The sequence below is a fragment of the Aethalodelphis obliquidens genome, unplaced genomic scaffold, assembly GCF_003676395.1.
Source record: "Aethalodelphis obliquidens isolate GAN/ISIS:26980383/991018 unplaced genomic scaffold, ASM367639v1 scaffold31, whole genome shotgun sequence".
Classification (NCBI taxonomy): domain Eukaryota; kingdom Metazoa; phylum Chordata; class Mammalia; order Artiodactyla; family Delphinidae; genus Aethalodelphis; species Aethalodelphis obliquidens.
Window position 1 is genome coordinate 15,201,280 of NW_020837975.1, and position 14,844 is coordinate 15,216,123.

Genomic DNA, 14,844 nt, shown 5'->3' on the forward strand with positions numbered 1-14,844 from the left:
AGGCCCTGAGCTTGGAAGGCTGCTTGTTCTGGGGGTTAAGGAGCCAGAGCTACTCCCCATGCTTAAATAGGCCCTGACGTCCTGATGCCTCCGGTTGCTTGATTCATCCATGGCCCCTTATCTAAGCTCCCCTCAGTGGCCCCCTGACCTCCTTGAAAGGCCAGTGGTGCTTCCTAACTAGAAGTCCCAGTCCGAGCGGCAGCCGGAGGCCTCTCTGTCCAGGCTGAGTCTGTGCTCCCTCCGAGGCCCTACTTAGCTTTAGCTAGATCAGGGGTCAGCAAAGCTTTTCTGTAAAAGGTAAGGGGGTAAATATTTTAGACTTTGCAAGCTATATGGTCTCTGTCACAACTATCAACTCCCTCATTACAGTGTGAAACCAGCCAAAGACAACGTGTAAACAAATAAGTAGAGCTTGTTTCAGTAAAACTTTACGGACGTAAATTCAAATTTCCTATACTTTTCACATGCCAAAATATGATCTTCCCTTTGATGTTTTTTCAACCATTAAACAATGTAAAAACCATTCTTATCCACAGGCCATACAAAAACAAGTGATCAGCCCACCAACTGCAGGCCATAGTTTATCAGTCCTTGCTTCACCCGGCTGCCCTCCAAACAGCAGAAGGTTGGGCTGGGTCTTTGAGGCCTGGTAGGGAATAAAGGGTATCTTGGGAACATCAAGGGTTGCAAATGCTGCTGGGAATAGGCTTCTGGGGATTCAGGGGGGGTTAAGTCATCTTGAATAGCCTTCAGTGGCTTCCCTGACCCTAAGTTAAGGTCAGAACTACTTAGCATGGCATTGTGGCCCTCTGTGACCTAATCCCTGCCTGCAGGGCCACTTTCAGTGACTCCTGCCTCCCTTGAGGGTTCCTGGGCTGTGGTCCCTCTGGCAGGGCTGTGCCTTTCCCATGCTTTCCCTTTGCTGGGGAGTAGACCTGTGCCACGTAGCCCTGAGCCTGCCCCCTTGCCCAGGCTGAGCTGGGAAACTGAGGCTTCTCCCTTGCTGCCAGCTGCTCTGATTCGCACTTGGTCTGCTGCAGCTCCCCCTAGTGGGCTAAGGGCTCCTTGTCCTGTTTATGCATCTCTGTATCCTCAGACAAGGCTCACAGGGGATTAGTGAGTGTCAATGAGCTGGAGAAGTCATCCTGAAGATTTCTGGAAGAGAAAGCAGAATTTCTGTGCTGGTGCGAGATTTGAGATTTTCCCATTAGGAAACCCCCAAGGAATCTCTGGTCCTGACACTGGTCCACAGGAGTGATTCTTGCTCTGCTTTGGGCTTGAGTCCTGGGAGAAGAAACAGCATTCCCACTCCATTTCTGGCTCAGGGAGCAAGGGAGTTAGTGGAGCAAAGGCTCTGAGCTGACCCATCCTGGGGTACTCACTGAAGCCTTCCTCGCCCAGTTTCTAGAATGTGCAGATTCACTCCCACCTCTTCACAGGACTGTGAGATGTTGTGAATCCTCTTTGTGAACCAGGGAGCAGGTGTTTAATTAACTAGCCCCCTTCTGCCCAGGGGGAGGGAGGGTGTGTTGGGGGGTGACGCTCCTGGTTTGAGGTTTCCATCAGGAACACAGTATCCGGGGGGCCTCCTAGCAGCAGCACCACGGCCCTTCCCCCACTCACTGACTCCTCCCAGACCATAAAGAAGGGGAGTGGAAGTGTAAGGAGAGGAAATTGAGGTAGTGATGGCAGGGTTGATGAGGTCTGGAGTGTGGGACGAGGAAAAAGAAAGCAAGGGTCCTTTGTTCCTTGAAACTGAACACATAAACCAAGAAGATACGAAAGAATAAGACTGGGCACCAGGGCTGCTGAGGGAGGTCCGCGGGTGGTAGTGGGGGAAGCCCTCCACAGCAAGCCAGGGGCCGACAAAGTGGGCCACGAAGGGAGTTGCTGGACATCCACAAGGTCACAGCGTAGGGGGTGGCCATTCTCTCCTGGAGGGTCTGTGGGTCCAGTAGGCTTCCAAGATGAGGCCTTGGAAAGGCAAGGACAGCTCACCAGCCGGAGGAAACGCAAAAGGGGCAGAGCCAGAAGAGGCACGGCGTCCCGCAGCTCGCTGGGCAGGCCCATGGCTTGGAGCTTCCGGCGCCACCGCTGAAGAGGAACGACGTGGTTCCAACCGCCTGGAGCGGGCTACACTCTGGCCAGAGTCTTCATGCTGCTTCCAAGAACTTCTGCCACCCCGCAGAGGGGTCCTTGGAGACCAGACCCTCCCCAGATCTAAGCAGCTGCAGAAAGAAGAGTGGGGGAAAAAAAAAGAAAAGAAACCAGACTGAGAACTCGATGTGCACGTCTCTGCGCTCCACACCTGTGGGAGGCTGCAGAAGCTGGGGAGGGTCCGTCGCGTAGCGACCCCATCCCCAGTTTCCGCTCTCTGAAGGCGGCGCTCTTAGAGCTGCCCCAACAGCCCGTGTGATTGATGGGGTAGAAGTGGGGTCAATCCCAACCCCAGACGCAGTGCTGGGCTAGCTGGGCCTGGCAGGTGGGGTAAAGGGTGCCCCCTGCAGTTTCCTACAGTAAACGGGATTAGAGCAGCCCACTTCAACCCCAGGATCCTAGCAGAACGGTCGCGGGGCGGAGCCGCCGCAGAGGCACAGCCCAGGCCGCAGAGGGAGGGGCGGAGCCTCGAGGGAAGGGGGCGGGGCGGGACCGCCTAGGCGGGCCTGGAACCTGCTGGAAGCATCGCAGTACCGCCGCCGTGGCTCCTTCCGCCGCATGCAGGCAAAGAGTCCCCCGCCAGCCGGAGCCGGCAACCTTCCAGCAGCCGGAGCCACGCCTCGCGGCGAAACGCTGGCCCTGCCCCCGGGAGGGCCGGGATTCCCCGGGCTGCCCGGGATTCCCCGGGCTGCCCAGAGTTGGGCTTCCGATTCCGCACCGCCCGCGGAAAAGACCCCCTTCCCCTTATCGGGCTGTTGGAATGTGTAGCGAAGATTCTAAAGGGAGATCGAGCCTGGGAGCGTAGGTGGGAGTGGTTGGCCACTTTTTAGGCGTCCTTCGAGGCCGGGACTCTTGGGTGTGGAGACGCCTGCACTACAGGTTTCTACGGAGGTCAGTGGGGATCCTCTCCCCTGATCCGCCGCTTACGTCATGAGAGCATTCCCAACATCTATTTTTGATGGTGTCCTGTCTTGGAAGCGCAGAGACGGGGCTATGAAAACGAGTGCGCTCCCCGTGCAGACTGACGCCGGCTGCTCGCGTTCTTCACCGCCCCTCCCCTGTTTTGGACCATGACGTCAAGGTGGGCGGGCGGCGGCAGGTGCGGTGCTGACAGGCATCCTCCTTTAAGGCGGAGGGATCCGGGGGCGGGCAGCTAGGCTGTGCTTCGTCTTATATAAGGCGACTGGGTGCGCACAGCCGTTCTCTTGAGTCACCCCCGTGCGCCCTTGTTGCGGCGTGTGCGGTTGAGGCAGTCCTTGCCTGCTCAGCTCTCTAGTGTCTGCGATTCTTATTCTTCAAGGTAAGGCTGCAGTCTTCGGACTTTTCAGGTTAGATTGGTCTTCTGAGTTGTTTTCGTCTCTCGTGTCCTTTCCGACTCCCACATTTTGTTGTGTTGGGGCGGCTTTGGGGATAACGCTCCCATTTTTTGTTGAGGGTGGGAGGGAGCTGTTGAGTTCAGCCTCTTTTCTGTGTTGGTGGTGGGGCTGCTTCTAGGCAGGTATTAGCCATGGGCGAGGTGGGCCGCGGAGTGGGTCTGGGCTAGTGGGCAGCTGCACGTGGTGGCCGCGCCGGCCCGGGACGCTGCCATGTTTGTCTCTCCACTTCCGGACGCGGCTACGGGGCGCCGGAGGGTCCCGAAGGGTTGTGGGTGTGCGCGCTCGGTGTGACTCAGCACAGCCCGGTCCTGATCAGGTTTTGCCATCTCTTCTGTTGGACGCGGTTTTTAAGTTTTTTCGGGTGCCTTCCGGGAGGGTCTGCGGCGAGAGATGTTTTCCGTCGCCTCTGGCCTGCGGTCTTGGTGCAGGAGGAGGGATGGGAGAGGGGAGGGGGCAGGCTCTGGGATTCATGGGTTTATTCCTCCCCCGCCCCTTCTCGAGAGCTGAGATTGTTCTGGAAGCTTCTGGAGCCCAGTGCCCCGCCCTGGTGCCCGGATGCTGGGGCGAAGGGAGGCTGCGCGGTGGCGCCCCCTTCCCGCGCGGTCCTGGCCGACGCATGTCCGGCAAGGACTAGAGTCGCCCCAGCCGATTACGGCCACCATCTTAGTTGTGTTTGGTTTGGACCTGCATTTCACTCACGTGTGCTCAGGGGTCAAGGAGGAGCTTTTGCTTTATCGGTTCTTTGTCTTAATAGCCACCCTGGGTGGGTATCCCACCGGTCTATCGAGTTAGCTTTCCCTACCACGTGAGGCAGTAATCCTACATCTGCTTGGAGATGCCTCATGGGAGAGCAGTTTCAAGTCATTGCCCTTTAATGTAAAACTAGTCATGTTGGAGGTCCCCCCCACCCATAATGGTAGAACTGTAGTGATTTGCATATTTAAGTGTGTGTGTGAATTAACCGGGGTTATTACTTGCATTCGACATACCTGGGTTAGGGGTGATACTCTGCATGCCTAACAAATTACCAGGTGATGCTGATCCAGGGATCATTTTAACAGTGGTTTGGTTCCAAAGTACAAGAAACCTTAACACGTTTAATCGAGTGTGTTAGGCGCACCCCCTCTCCCCATTGTTTTCCGTCTAAGGATGCAGCCTGAAATTTTTACAGGAAAGGATTTTGTCTCAGTACACAGCTCAAAAGAGTTTGAATTGAATCTCTTAATGTTTTTACTGTAACCGGGGTGAACTCTAGTAGACTTAAATTTTTGAGTTTTCTTATTTTAGATGCCTGAGGAAGTGCACCATGGAGAGGAGGAGGTGGAGACTTTTGCTTTCCAGGCAGAAATTGCCCAACTCATGTCTCTTATTATCAATACCTTCTATTCCAACAAGGAAATTTTTCTTCGGGAGTTGATCAGTAATGCTTCTGATGTGAGTGCCTTGGGTGTTTTCATTGGCGTTTGTTTCTTGTTTTTCAAGTAGTCCACACACAAAAAAGGAGAAGGGGTGGTTTGGCATTTTGTGGTGTTCAGTGTTGAAGGGGATATAAATTTGCTGCAGTTACAAAAAGGTTTGCTTTATTCCATGGTGGGTAGGTGGATAGAGACTATAGTTTGATGCGGTGGTCAAACTACGAGTTAAATGGGTAATCAGATTGAGGGTATTTGGGAATTAAAAAAAAGTTTTCTCTTTTGGGTGAAATGGGCTTTAAGGAAGCAGAAGTGTAAAATTGAAATTTGTATTTCCAGGCCTTGGACAAGATTCGTTATGAGAGCCTGACAGACCCTTCCAAATTGGACAGTGGTAAAGAGTTGAAAATTGACATCATCCCCAACCCCCAGGAGCGCACCCTGACTCTGGTAGACACTGGCATTGGCATGACCAAAGCTGATCTTGTAAATAATTTGGGCACTATTGCCAAGTCTGGTACTAAAGCATTTATGGAGGCTCTTCAGGTATGTGGTATTTTAGCTGGGCACACTCCATGCGTATTTTTTTTTTGGTATTTGGTTTGCTGTTTCTTTGAAACTTGCATTCGACTTCCTTAAACTTTTTGGCAGGCTGGTGCAGACATTTCCATGATTGGGCAATTTGGTGTTGGTTTCTATTCTGCCTACCTAGTGGCAGAGAAAGTGGTTGTGATCACAAAGCACAATGATGACGAACAGTATGCCTGGGAGTCTTCTGCTGGGGGTTCCTTCACTGTACGTGCTGACCATGGTAAGTTAGCTTTCCTCTTAAGGTGTCTGGGTGAGAATTCTGGGGAAACAGTAACAAAGATCTTGAGCATTTTATCTGTAAAGCAGTTGTTTTTATAGTTTTGCGTTTAGTTTCATTTTTTATTCCATTTGGATTGATTTTTTTCTAGGTGAGCCCATTGGGCGGGGTACCAAAGTGATTCTCCACCTTAAGGAAGACCAGACAGAGTACTTAGAAGAAAGGCGGGTCAAAGAAGTGGTGAAGAAGCACTCACAGTTCATAGGTTATCCCATCACACTCTATGTAAGTATGGACTGGTAACTCAAGTGAAGATACTTTAGAGAATCTAAATGGAACTTTGATTTTTTGCTTTCTGTATTCTGCATTTATCATCTTTGATACTTTTAGCTGGAGAAGGAACGCGAGAAGGAAATCAGTGATGATGAGGCAGAAGAAGAGAAAGGTGAGAAAGAAGAGGAAGATAAAGATGATGAGGAGAAGCCCAAGATTGAGGATGTGGGCTCAGATGAGGAGGATGACAGTGGCAAAGATAAGAAAAAGAAGACGAAGAAGATCAAGGAGAAATATATTGATCAGGAAGAACTGAACAAGACCAAGCCCATTTGGACCAGAAACCCTGATGACATCACCCAGGAGGAATATGGAGAGTTCTATAAGAGCCTCACCAATGACTGGGAAGATCACTTGGCAGTGAAGGTAAGAAGCCTTGCTTGCTGGCTCAATAGGAGGAGCCAATAATGGGCAAATGCAACTTACCCAACTGGTTGGTAGCTGGGAGCTGTGAATGCCATGAGTTCACTTGCTAATGGACCCTTCCAGGGTGGAGAAATGACATTTTTCCCAGTTACCTCACTTGTTCTGCGGCAGCTTTACCCATCTGGGGTCCTGATTTGACGATTTCCTCATTGACCCAGGGATTATACAGAGCTTGTACCACGTTGGGTTCATTTAGGGCGTTAGAGCTTAAATTTTCTCAACAGTTGCCTTAGTGTCCACTCTATTCCTGGTGCTTAGGGGGAAGATTTTAGTTCCGAATATTGGGTAGTTTGGGGTTGGGACAAAAAGCCGCCCTTATTTTGAAATGCACACTTGGATCATCTTGGATTTCTTTCAGCACTTCTCCGTAGAAGGTCAGTTGGAATTCAGAGCATTGCTGTTCATCCCTCGTCGGGCTCCTTTTGACCTCTTTGAGAACAAAAAGAAGAAGAACAACATTAAACTCTATGTCCGCCGTGTGTTTATCATGGACAGCTGTGATGAATTAATACCAGAATATCTCAGTGAGTATCTTTTTGGCCTATGTACTTGCGTTCAGCATTCTCAAGGGGACTGAAGTCTTTATCTTAGATTAAGGATCCTCTGCAACATAACAAGAGAAGGTTCAGTGAGAAAATTGGTCCTGTTGGATCCAGATAACCCTGTCTATATACCTTTATCTTTATCCTCTCCACTCCCCTTTTTTAAACTGAGCTTACGTACTTGATTTCAGACTTCATCCGTGGTGTGGTTGACTCTGAAGACCTTCCCCTGAACATCTCCCGAGAAATGCTCCAGCAGAGCAAAATCTTGAAGGTCATTCGCAAAAACATTGTTAAGAAGTGCCTTGAGCTCTTCTCGGAGCTGGCAGAAGACAAGGAGAACTACAGGAAATTCTATGAGGCGTTCTCTAAGAACCTAAAGGTAAAGAGGCAGCAAGTACTTTTTTACTTAATAATTATGATGGATTATTTTTTACTCCCATAGAGGATAAATGATTTCTTAGCAAGATTGTGTTTTTCTTTCCACCCTTAAAGCTTGGAATCCACGAGGACTCCACTAACCGGCGGCGCCTTTCTGAGCTGCTGCGCTATCACACCTCCCAGTCTGGAGATGAGATGACTTCTCTCTCAGAATACGTGTCTCGCATGAAGGAGACCCAGAAGTCCATCTATTACATCACGGGTGCGTTGGAGTCTGCATCTGATCAATGATCAAAGCCTCTCCTTAGAGGTGTGGGGAGAAGGGGAGGGCACTCGAGGATACCTGGGAACTGGCAGGTTGAGGCATTCTGGCCCTTGAGTCACACTAAGTAATCCTACAGGTGAGAGCAAAGAGCAGGTTGCCAACTCTGCATTTGTGGAGCGAGTGCGGAAGCGGGGCTTCGAGGTGGTGTACATGACAGAGCCGATAGATGAGTACTGTGTGCAACAGCTCAAGGAGTTTGATGGGAAGAGTCTGGTCTCAGTTACCAAGGAGGGCTTGGAGCTGCCTGAGGATGAGGAGGAGAAGAAGAAGATGGAGGAGAGCAAGGCTAAGTTTGAGAACCTCTGCAAACTCATGAAAGAGATCTTGGATAAGAAGGTGGAGAAGGTAAGCAACTCTGGAACTAAGTTACTTGTAACAGATGCCTTCAGGGCTATTTACCTCAGTCTCTGGTTGCTATACAATTAGTGGTTTGGGGCAGCATAATTTGTTTAGCGCCAATCCTACCCTTTGTTTTCTTGACCAGGCAGATTTTAAGGTTGCTGTTTCTATTAAACTTACCAAAGATGAGGTATTTTTTTCCCCCAAGAACAGAACTTCAAGTATCACGTTTGCCTCAAGGTAGCAATTTGATTTAATATGAACCCAAGGTTTTTGTGACTGTCCACAGGTGACAATCTCCAATAGGCTTGTGTCTTCACCCTGCTGCATCGTGACAAGCACCTATGGCTGGACTGCCAACATGGAGCGCATCATGAAAGCCCAGGCACTTCGGGACAACTCGACCATGGGCTATATGATGGCCAAAAAGCACCTGGAGATCAATCCTGACCACCCCATTGTGGAGACCCTGCGGCAGAAGGCGGAGGCAGACAAGAATGACAAGGCTGTTAAGGACCTGGTGGTGCTGCTGTTCGAAACTGCACTGCTCTCTTCCGGCTTCTCGCTTGAGGATCCCCAGACCCACTCCAACCGCATCTACCGCATGATCAAGCTAGGCTTGGGTGAGTATTCTTGTCCTCTTGAGTGTGGCAAGGAGATGAGGAACTGGTCTGGTGGGTAGATTGGACTGCTTTTTGGGTCAGATTTCAAGTGGCATTCTTCCTACTTTTAGGCATTGATGAAGATGAAGTGACAGCAGAGGAGCCCAGTACTGCTGTTCCTGATGAGATCCCCCCCCTTGAGGGTGATGAGGATGCCTCTCGCATGGAAGAAGTAGATTAGGAATTTCTACCTGCAGACTTTGTTCCCTCTGTATAGTGTCCCCATGGCTCCCCCAGCAGCAGCCCCAGTGGCCTTGGCCCACTTGGTTCTTTCTGCTGATGTCTAGAGGTTTTATTTCTGTTCTTCTGTCTAAGGCAGGATATAAGGGCCTCAAGCCCTGTTCCTTTCCACATTTGACATGGGGTTTGAATGTTGTGTATTGTGTTTTGTTTGTTTGTTTTGTTCTGAAATTAAAGTATGCAAAATAAAGATGATGCAGGTTTTTTATACGCTTCTTTCTCAAATCATGTGGACGCCCCCCTCCCCGCCCCGCCAAGTATGTATAATGCTGCCTTTGGAGTTTCCCTAGTTTCTGTTTCCCAAGTCTTAACCTGCCATCATCCCGAGTATAGATAACGCGATACATGGTAGGACTTTAAAAGTTTTTAAAAGGTTACTGATAAGTTTAGAAGTCACACAAATGGGATCTAATGAAACTTGAAACCATAAAACAAAAAGAAAACCTACAGAATGGGAGAAAATATTTGCAAATGATGTGACCGACAAGGGCTTAATTTCCAAAATAACAAACAGCTCATACAAGTTAATTTAAAAAAAATCCAGTTAAAAAATGGGCAGAAGACCTAAATAGACCTCTCTCCAAAGAAGACATACACATGGCCAATAGGCACATGAAAAGATGTTCAACATAGTTACTGGAGAAATGCAAATCAAAATGATGATGAGGTACTGCCTCACATTAAAAAGTAAGCAAATAACAGGACTTCCTGGCAGTCCAGCGATTAAGACTGTGCTGCTACTGCAGTGGGCACAGGTTCAGGAACTAAGATCCTTGCATGCTGCGTGGTCAAAAACCAAAACCAAACAAAAAAGTCTGCAAGTAACAAAAGCTTGGAGAGGGTGTGGAGAAAAGGGAACCCTCCTACACTGTTGGTGGGAATGCAGGTTGGTGCAGCCACCGAGGAAAACAGTATGGAGGTTCCTCAGAAAACTAAGAATAGAATTACATATCCAGTAATCCACTCCTGGGCATGTATCCAGACAAAACTAATTCAAATAGATGCACCCCTACGTCTGCAGCAGCACTAACAATAGCCAAGACATGGAAACAAACGTCTGTTGACAGATGATAAGATGTGGTGCATATATACAAGGGAATACTACTCAGCCATAAAAAAGAATGAAACCATGCCATTTGCAGCAACATGGATGCAATTAGAGATTACCATGCTAAGTAAAAAATACCATATGATAATCACATGTGGAATGTAAAATATGACACAAATAAACCTCTGAATCAAATCAAGGAGAGAACAGACCGGTGGTTGCCAAGGGGGATGAGGGAGGCATGGAATGGGAGGTTGGGGTTAGCAGATGGAAGCTTTTATATGAACAAGAATGGATGAACAAGGTCCTACTGTATAGTGCACAATTATATTCAGTATCTCATGATAAACCATAATGGAAAACTACTTTAAAAAAATGTAACAATCACTTTCCTGTACAGCAGAAATTAACACTGTAAATCAACTATACTTCAATTTTAAAAAATATTGATTAAAAGAAAAACGCTGAAGGTATAAATGGTATCTTTGAACTACCATATAACACTTTAAAAAGTCCCTTTCCTAAAGCACGTAGAGGGTCTTCCACTCAAAGTTTTTTGACTTACTGTGCTGAAACAAAAGCACACACATGCAGTAGGAACTACTTTTGATCTTTTCCTGGCCTGACAGTATGAGGTACCTTCACTGGTGTGGCTGGGTGCTGAGCTGCAGTTCCCAGCCACCTGGCCACAAACAAGTGGTAGACGTAACCACCACTGTCTTTTCGTTTCCAGTATTAAACAAGTTAAATGAGATATTTGACGCCTGTTAAACAGCAACTGTAGGATGTTTTGAGCTGATGGAAGTTTTAGGTAGGGTAAGCTATGTCAGGTGTATTAAACACATTTTCAGCTTCTGATGGGTTTATCGGACATAGCCCATCTGAAGTTGAAAGTCTGTACTTCAGTCAACCAAAACACAGGACCGAGCCCGCTGCAGCAATTTAATTTAATAAAATAAAATTATAAGAGCAAAAGTTACATTTCCAAAGTACCAAAACCTGCAACTGGCTCATGGAGCAGAGCCTAGGGATCCAGGAGCAGAGGGCGGGGGTGGTGCTGGGCGGGACTCCCCACACCCTCCCGCAGCACAGCACCGTCTTTCACTTACTCTCCTGGGAAAGCAGCATTTGGAGCCTACAACACTTGTGCTTCTCTCTCCAGAGTAAGAAACGCAGGTCCCTCAGAGTCTGAAAGGGTGGGTATTCAAGGTAGAGGACAAGCACAGGTGAGGCGTTGGCCGAGCCTACAGGGCAAGACTTCAGGGAATTGGAGGAGGGAGGGGCTTTGGAAGGTGCCTCTGCCTTCTCAATACTGCCCCCTGCCCCTTCCCACTGTCATTGCCACCCTGGGAAGAATCCTGCCCACTAGAGGATGGGGGACTTAAGGCAAAGGGGAAGGCTGCCTCCTGGGCTCCCTACCCCCAACTGCAGAGCTGGTCTGTGATACTGAGAAACCTGCATTTTGCCCTAGAGCCTGCCGCCTCCGAGAAGTTACAGTAGGACAGGAAAACTGGTACAGTGAGAGGGTCCTATTCACTTCATGGCTCAGGCCCCTCAAACCTTCTGCACAGATGACTCAACTGGCACGACCTTCTTTCCCCGCTGCTTTAGACGGCCCCGGGCGTAGACTCGGAGCAGGAGGGCAGCAAAGACCACAGCCACCCCCAGGCCCCCCACCACAGTGACAGTGTGGCCGTAGAGAAGGCAGGAGAGGAGGATGGCAAAAGCCTGGCGGAGGGTCATGATGATGGTGAAGACGGCAGCCCCAAACTGCCCAATGGTGTAGAAGATGAAGAGCTGGCCACATGCAGAGCAGATGGACAGCAGCAGGGTGTGGGCGGCAAACTCGCTGTGTCGCCCCATGAAGCGGACGCCCTCCAGGAGAGCCCCCTGCTCTAGCAGGGAGCCCACTGTGAAGAGGCAGGAGAAGAAGTTGACCCCAAACATCATCTGCACCGATGACATCTTATAGGCAAACAGGGCATCCTGCCAGTTGGAGGTGAAGCTGTCAAAGGCAATGTAACCTGCCAACAGGATGAGGCCTGAGAGCGTGGTGGCCGGGGAGCTGTGGGGTTCCGGTCCGCTGGACAGGAGAAACATGCTGACCCCGATGGAGACGAGGCCGGCGGTCAGATATTCCCAGTGCTCATAGCTGCGCCGAGACACCAATTTTCCCATCAGCATAACAGGGATCACCTTGGAGGCCTTGGCCAGCACCTGGGTGGGGAAGCTGACGAACTTGAGAGCTTCATACTGGCACCAGCTGCTGAGCACATTCGACAGGCTGGCAAAGGAGTACCGGTACATGGGTGCCCCATGCCGGGGCTGCTTGCATAAGATGCAGTAGAGGCCAGACACCATCAGTGCCAACACGCGGTTCATTAGCACCAGGAACTGTGAGTCCGAGAAGCGCTCACCTGGCAATGTGGCCGTGGCCCCGTAGCTGCGGGTCATCACTCTTTCCTGCAGCACTCCCCACGTCAGATAAGACACCTGGATGGGGAAGGGCGGAGGGAGAGGAGATAAGCAAGAGAAGGAAAAGGCAGGCCAAAAAGCGCAACAAGCTCCTCCTTCCTCAGGATGATATCGAAAATGATGAGGATGGACAGCGTAAATATCTGTAGTAACTAGAAGTTACTTTCCTCTTCTCTCCCAAATCTGGATTCATCTTGCAGGCAATCAAGTGTGTGTGAAACGCCAACAACAAATGCTTTAGAACTGACCAGACCCTGTCTGTCCCCACAGTAGGGATGTTAGAGCCGACTCCATCCCAAGTATCTTCTTCTCTATTTTCAACCAACTGTGGGGGGAAGAGTTCTTCTTTTTTTTTTTTTTGCAGTACGCGGGCCTCTCACTGCCGCGGCCTCTCCCGCTGCGGAGCACAGGCTCCGGACGCGCAGGCCCAGCGGCCATGGCTCACGGGCCCAGCCGCTCCGCGGCATGCGGGATCCTTCCGTACCGCGACACGAACCCGCGCCCCCTGCATCAGCAGGCGGACTCCCAACCACTGCGCCACCAGGGAAGCCCATGGGAGGAAGAGTTCTTAAAGAAGACTGCACACCTGTTAGTTCAACATGGTACACTAGGTGGAACCAGAAGTGCCCACTCCAAAATGCCATGAGGTCAGCATCTAAGCACCCCTCTCACACGCAGTAGTGGGTAAGGCTGAAACTTTTAACAGTGGGTTTATGGTATATGAGACATCATTACAAGGGGATGGGAGAAATCACAGAGGGTAGAGACAGGAGGACAGAAAAGACAGCGTTTCCTCCAACCACCCCCAAGAAGATGGTGTGCCTCGGGGAGGAGGAGGACACACAACACAACCACCAGCAAACTGTTGGGACCGGCGGGGTGAAAGCTCTGGTTCCACAAAGTCCCTGTCCGCGGGGACCGACCCAGGAAGAGCCGCAGAGCCTGCCTACTTACCTGGAGCCCCGCAGCACAAAAGAGCAGCTTCAGGGCCTGCCAAGTGGGACTGGTCTCTGCTGGTTCTGCCCGGGGAGCCAGAGGAACCTCATCCGGGGCCTTGGGCTCGTTGCCAAACACACAAGTTTTCACCAGGGGGAAGCAGAGACCCCTGCCTGGAGAAAGCACACAAGGTGAAACCCCAAACTTCTCCCTAGCACCTCATCTCTCCCACAGCTGCCAGCCCGCCCTGCTGGCCGCCCTTCCTCCCGTGCCACGCCACCTCCCCTTTGCACTGCTGGCCAACACTCGTAATACAGACTGAGCAAACTTCCCCACACACCTGTCTCCAGGTAGTTCTTCCGCCTGAAGTACTGCACCAGCAGGTAGCCAGGTACCATAAAGCTCGCATAGCCAGCCGCGTTCACCAAAAAGCGGAAGAACCATAGCTGGGTCCATGACTCCAGAGGGCCTTCGGGGTTCTCTCCACCTGCCCCGAGGGAGGGGAGCGCAGCCAGCAGCACCACTGCCCACCACCTGCGAGGACCGCGGGCAGAAGGATCAGGGTCCAGCTCCTCACCCTCTGGGCCCTCCGGAGGGGACGACACTGGAGAAGGGCCCGGAGTTCCTCCCCGCCCCCCTCAGCTGCAGCCCGGCGCGGACAAAGAGCCTCTCTCTCTCCTGGGGTGGCCGGCGCGAGCCAGGCAGGGATCCCTCCATCCCCGAGAGCGGACCCGCCCCTCCGGCCACACAGGTTCTCTCTGTTCCCTCCAGCGCTCCCTGACCCCGCCCTCGGGGCTCGCGGAGACCCAGGGTCCCCCGATTTCTTCGCCCGACACTCCCGGAGCCCCCGAAGAGCACAACGCCACGGCGCCCGCCTCCACCACCACCCCCCGCCCCCACGCCGGGTCCGGGCAGCGCTAGGCTGGCCTCCTGCCGGGCATATGGGACCCCACCCGTCCCCCCGCGCTGAGGAGCGGCGGTCACGTGGCGCGGGGCTCGGTCACGTGGGCTCGCCACTCCCCCTAGCCCCCCACCTAGCGTCCATGGTCCCGGCCGCGTGGGGCGGAGCGGGGCCGGGGAATGCGGGTCCCCGGGCCGCGCGCTCCCACCACTCCCGCTGTCGCCTCCAGGAGCAGCAGCCGAGGGGCCGGCTAGCGGAAATGCCGCGCTCTTCCCGCCTCCCTCCCCGCGGCCGCCCCTCCGCCCCCGGCCGCGACCACGCAGCGCCCCGGGCCGCCGCCGGGCCACAGCGCCCCCTCGCGGCCCGGCGGGAGACGCGGCTCGGCGCGCAGGAGGCAGGCTGCCTCTGTGGGCGGGTGGGGTCGGGTGGGGTGGGGTCGGGGGAGTGGGAGCTCCAGCCCGGTGCCGCCCCTGCTTCGTCATC

At 52.0% G+C, this 14,844-nt stretch overlaps 2 protein-coding genes across 3 annotated transcripts; one reads left to right on the forward strand and one right to left on the reverse strand.

The window, feature by feature from the left end:
• The first annotated feature begins 3,223 nt into the window (after nt 1-3,223).
• HSP90AB1 (heat shock protein 90 alpha family class B member 1) lies at nt 3,224-9,209 on the forward strand. Of its 2 annotated transcripts, none has more exons than XM_027127397.1 (12): nt 3,224-3,457; nt 4,821-4,967; nt 5,285-5,491; nt 5,597-5,756; nt 5,905-6,038; nt 6,144-6,452; nt 6,871-7,036; nt 7,246-7,436; nt 7,550-7,697; nt 7,837-8,105; nt 8,389-8,722; nt 8,833-9,209. In XM_027127397.1, exons 2-12 carry the CDS (start codon nt 4,821-4,823, stop codon nt 8,940-8,942), a joined length of 2,175 nt encoding a protein of 724 aa, XP_026983198.1. In that variant the 5' UTR covers nt 3,224-3,457; the 3' UTR covers nt 8,943-9,209. The 2 variants fall into 2 exon arrangements, with proteins under 2 accessions (XP_026983198.1, XP_026983199.1); XM_027127398.1 differs by lacking the exon at nt 3,224-3,457 and adding an exon at nt 3,468-3,485.
• A 1,763-nt stretch (nt 9,210-10,972) lies between these two features.
• On the reverse strand, nt 10,973-14,646 carry SLC35B2 (solute carrier family 35 member B2). Its single transcript, XM_027127399.1, has 4 exons — nt 14,495-14,646; nt 13,801-13,994; nt 13,479-13,633; nt 10,973-12,542 (listed from the first exon to the last, which is right to left on the reverse strand). The coding sequence occupies exons 1-4, from the start codon at nt 14,503-14,505 to the stop codon at nt 11,604-11,606; spliced, it is 1,299 nt and encodes a 432-aa protein (XP_026983200.1). The 5' UTR covers nt 14,506-14,646; the 3' UTR covers nt 10,973-11,603.
• Between the last annotated feature and the right edge of the window lie 198 nt (nt 14,647-14,844).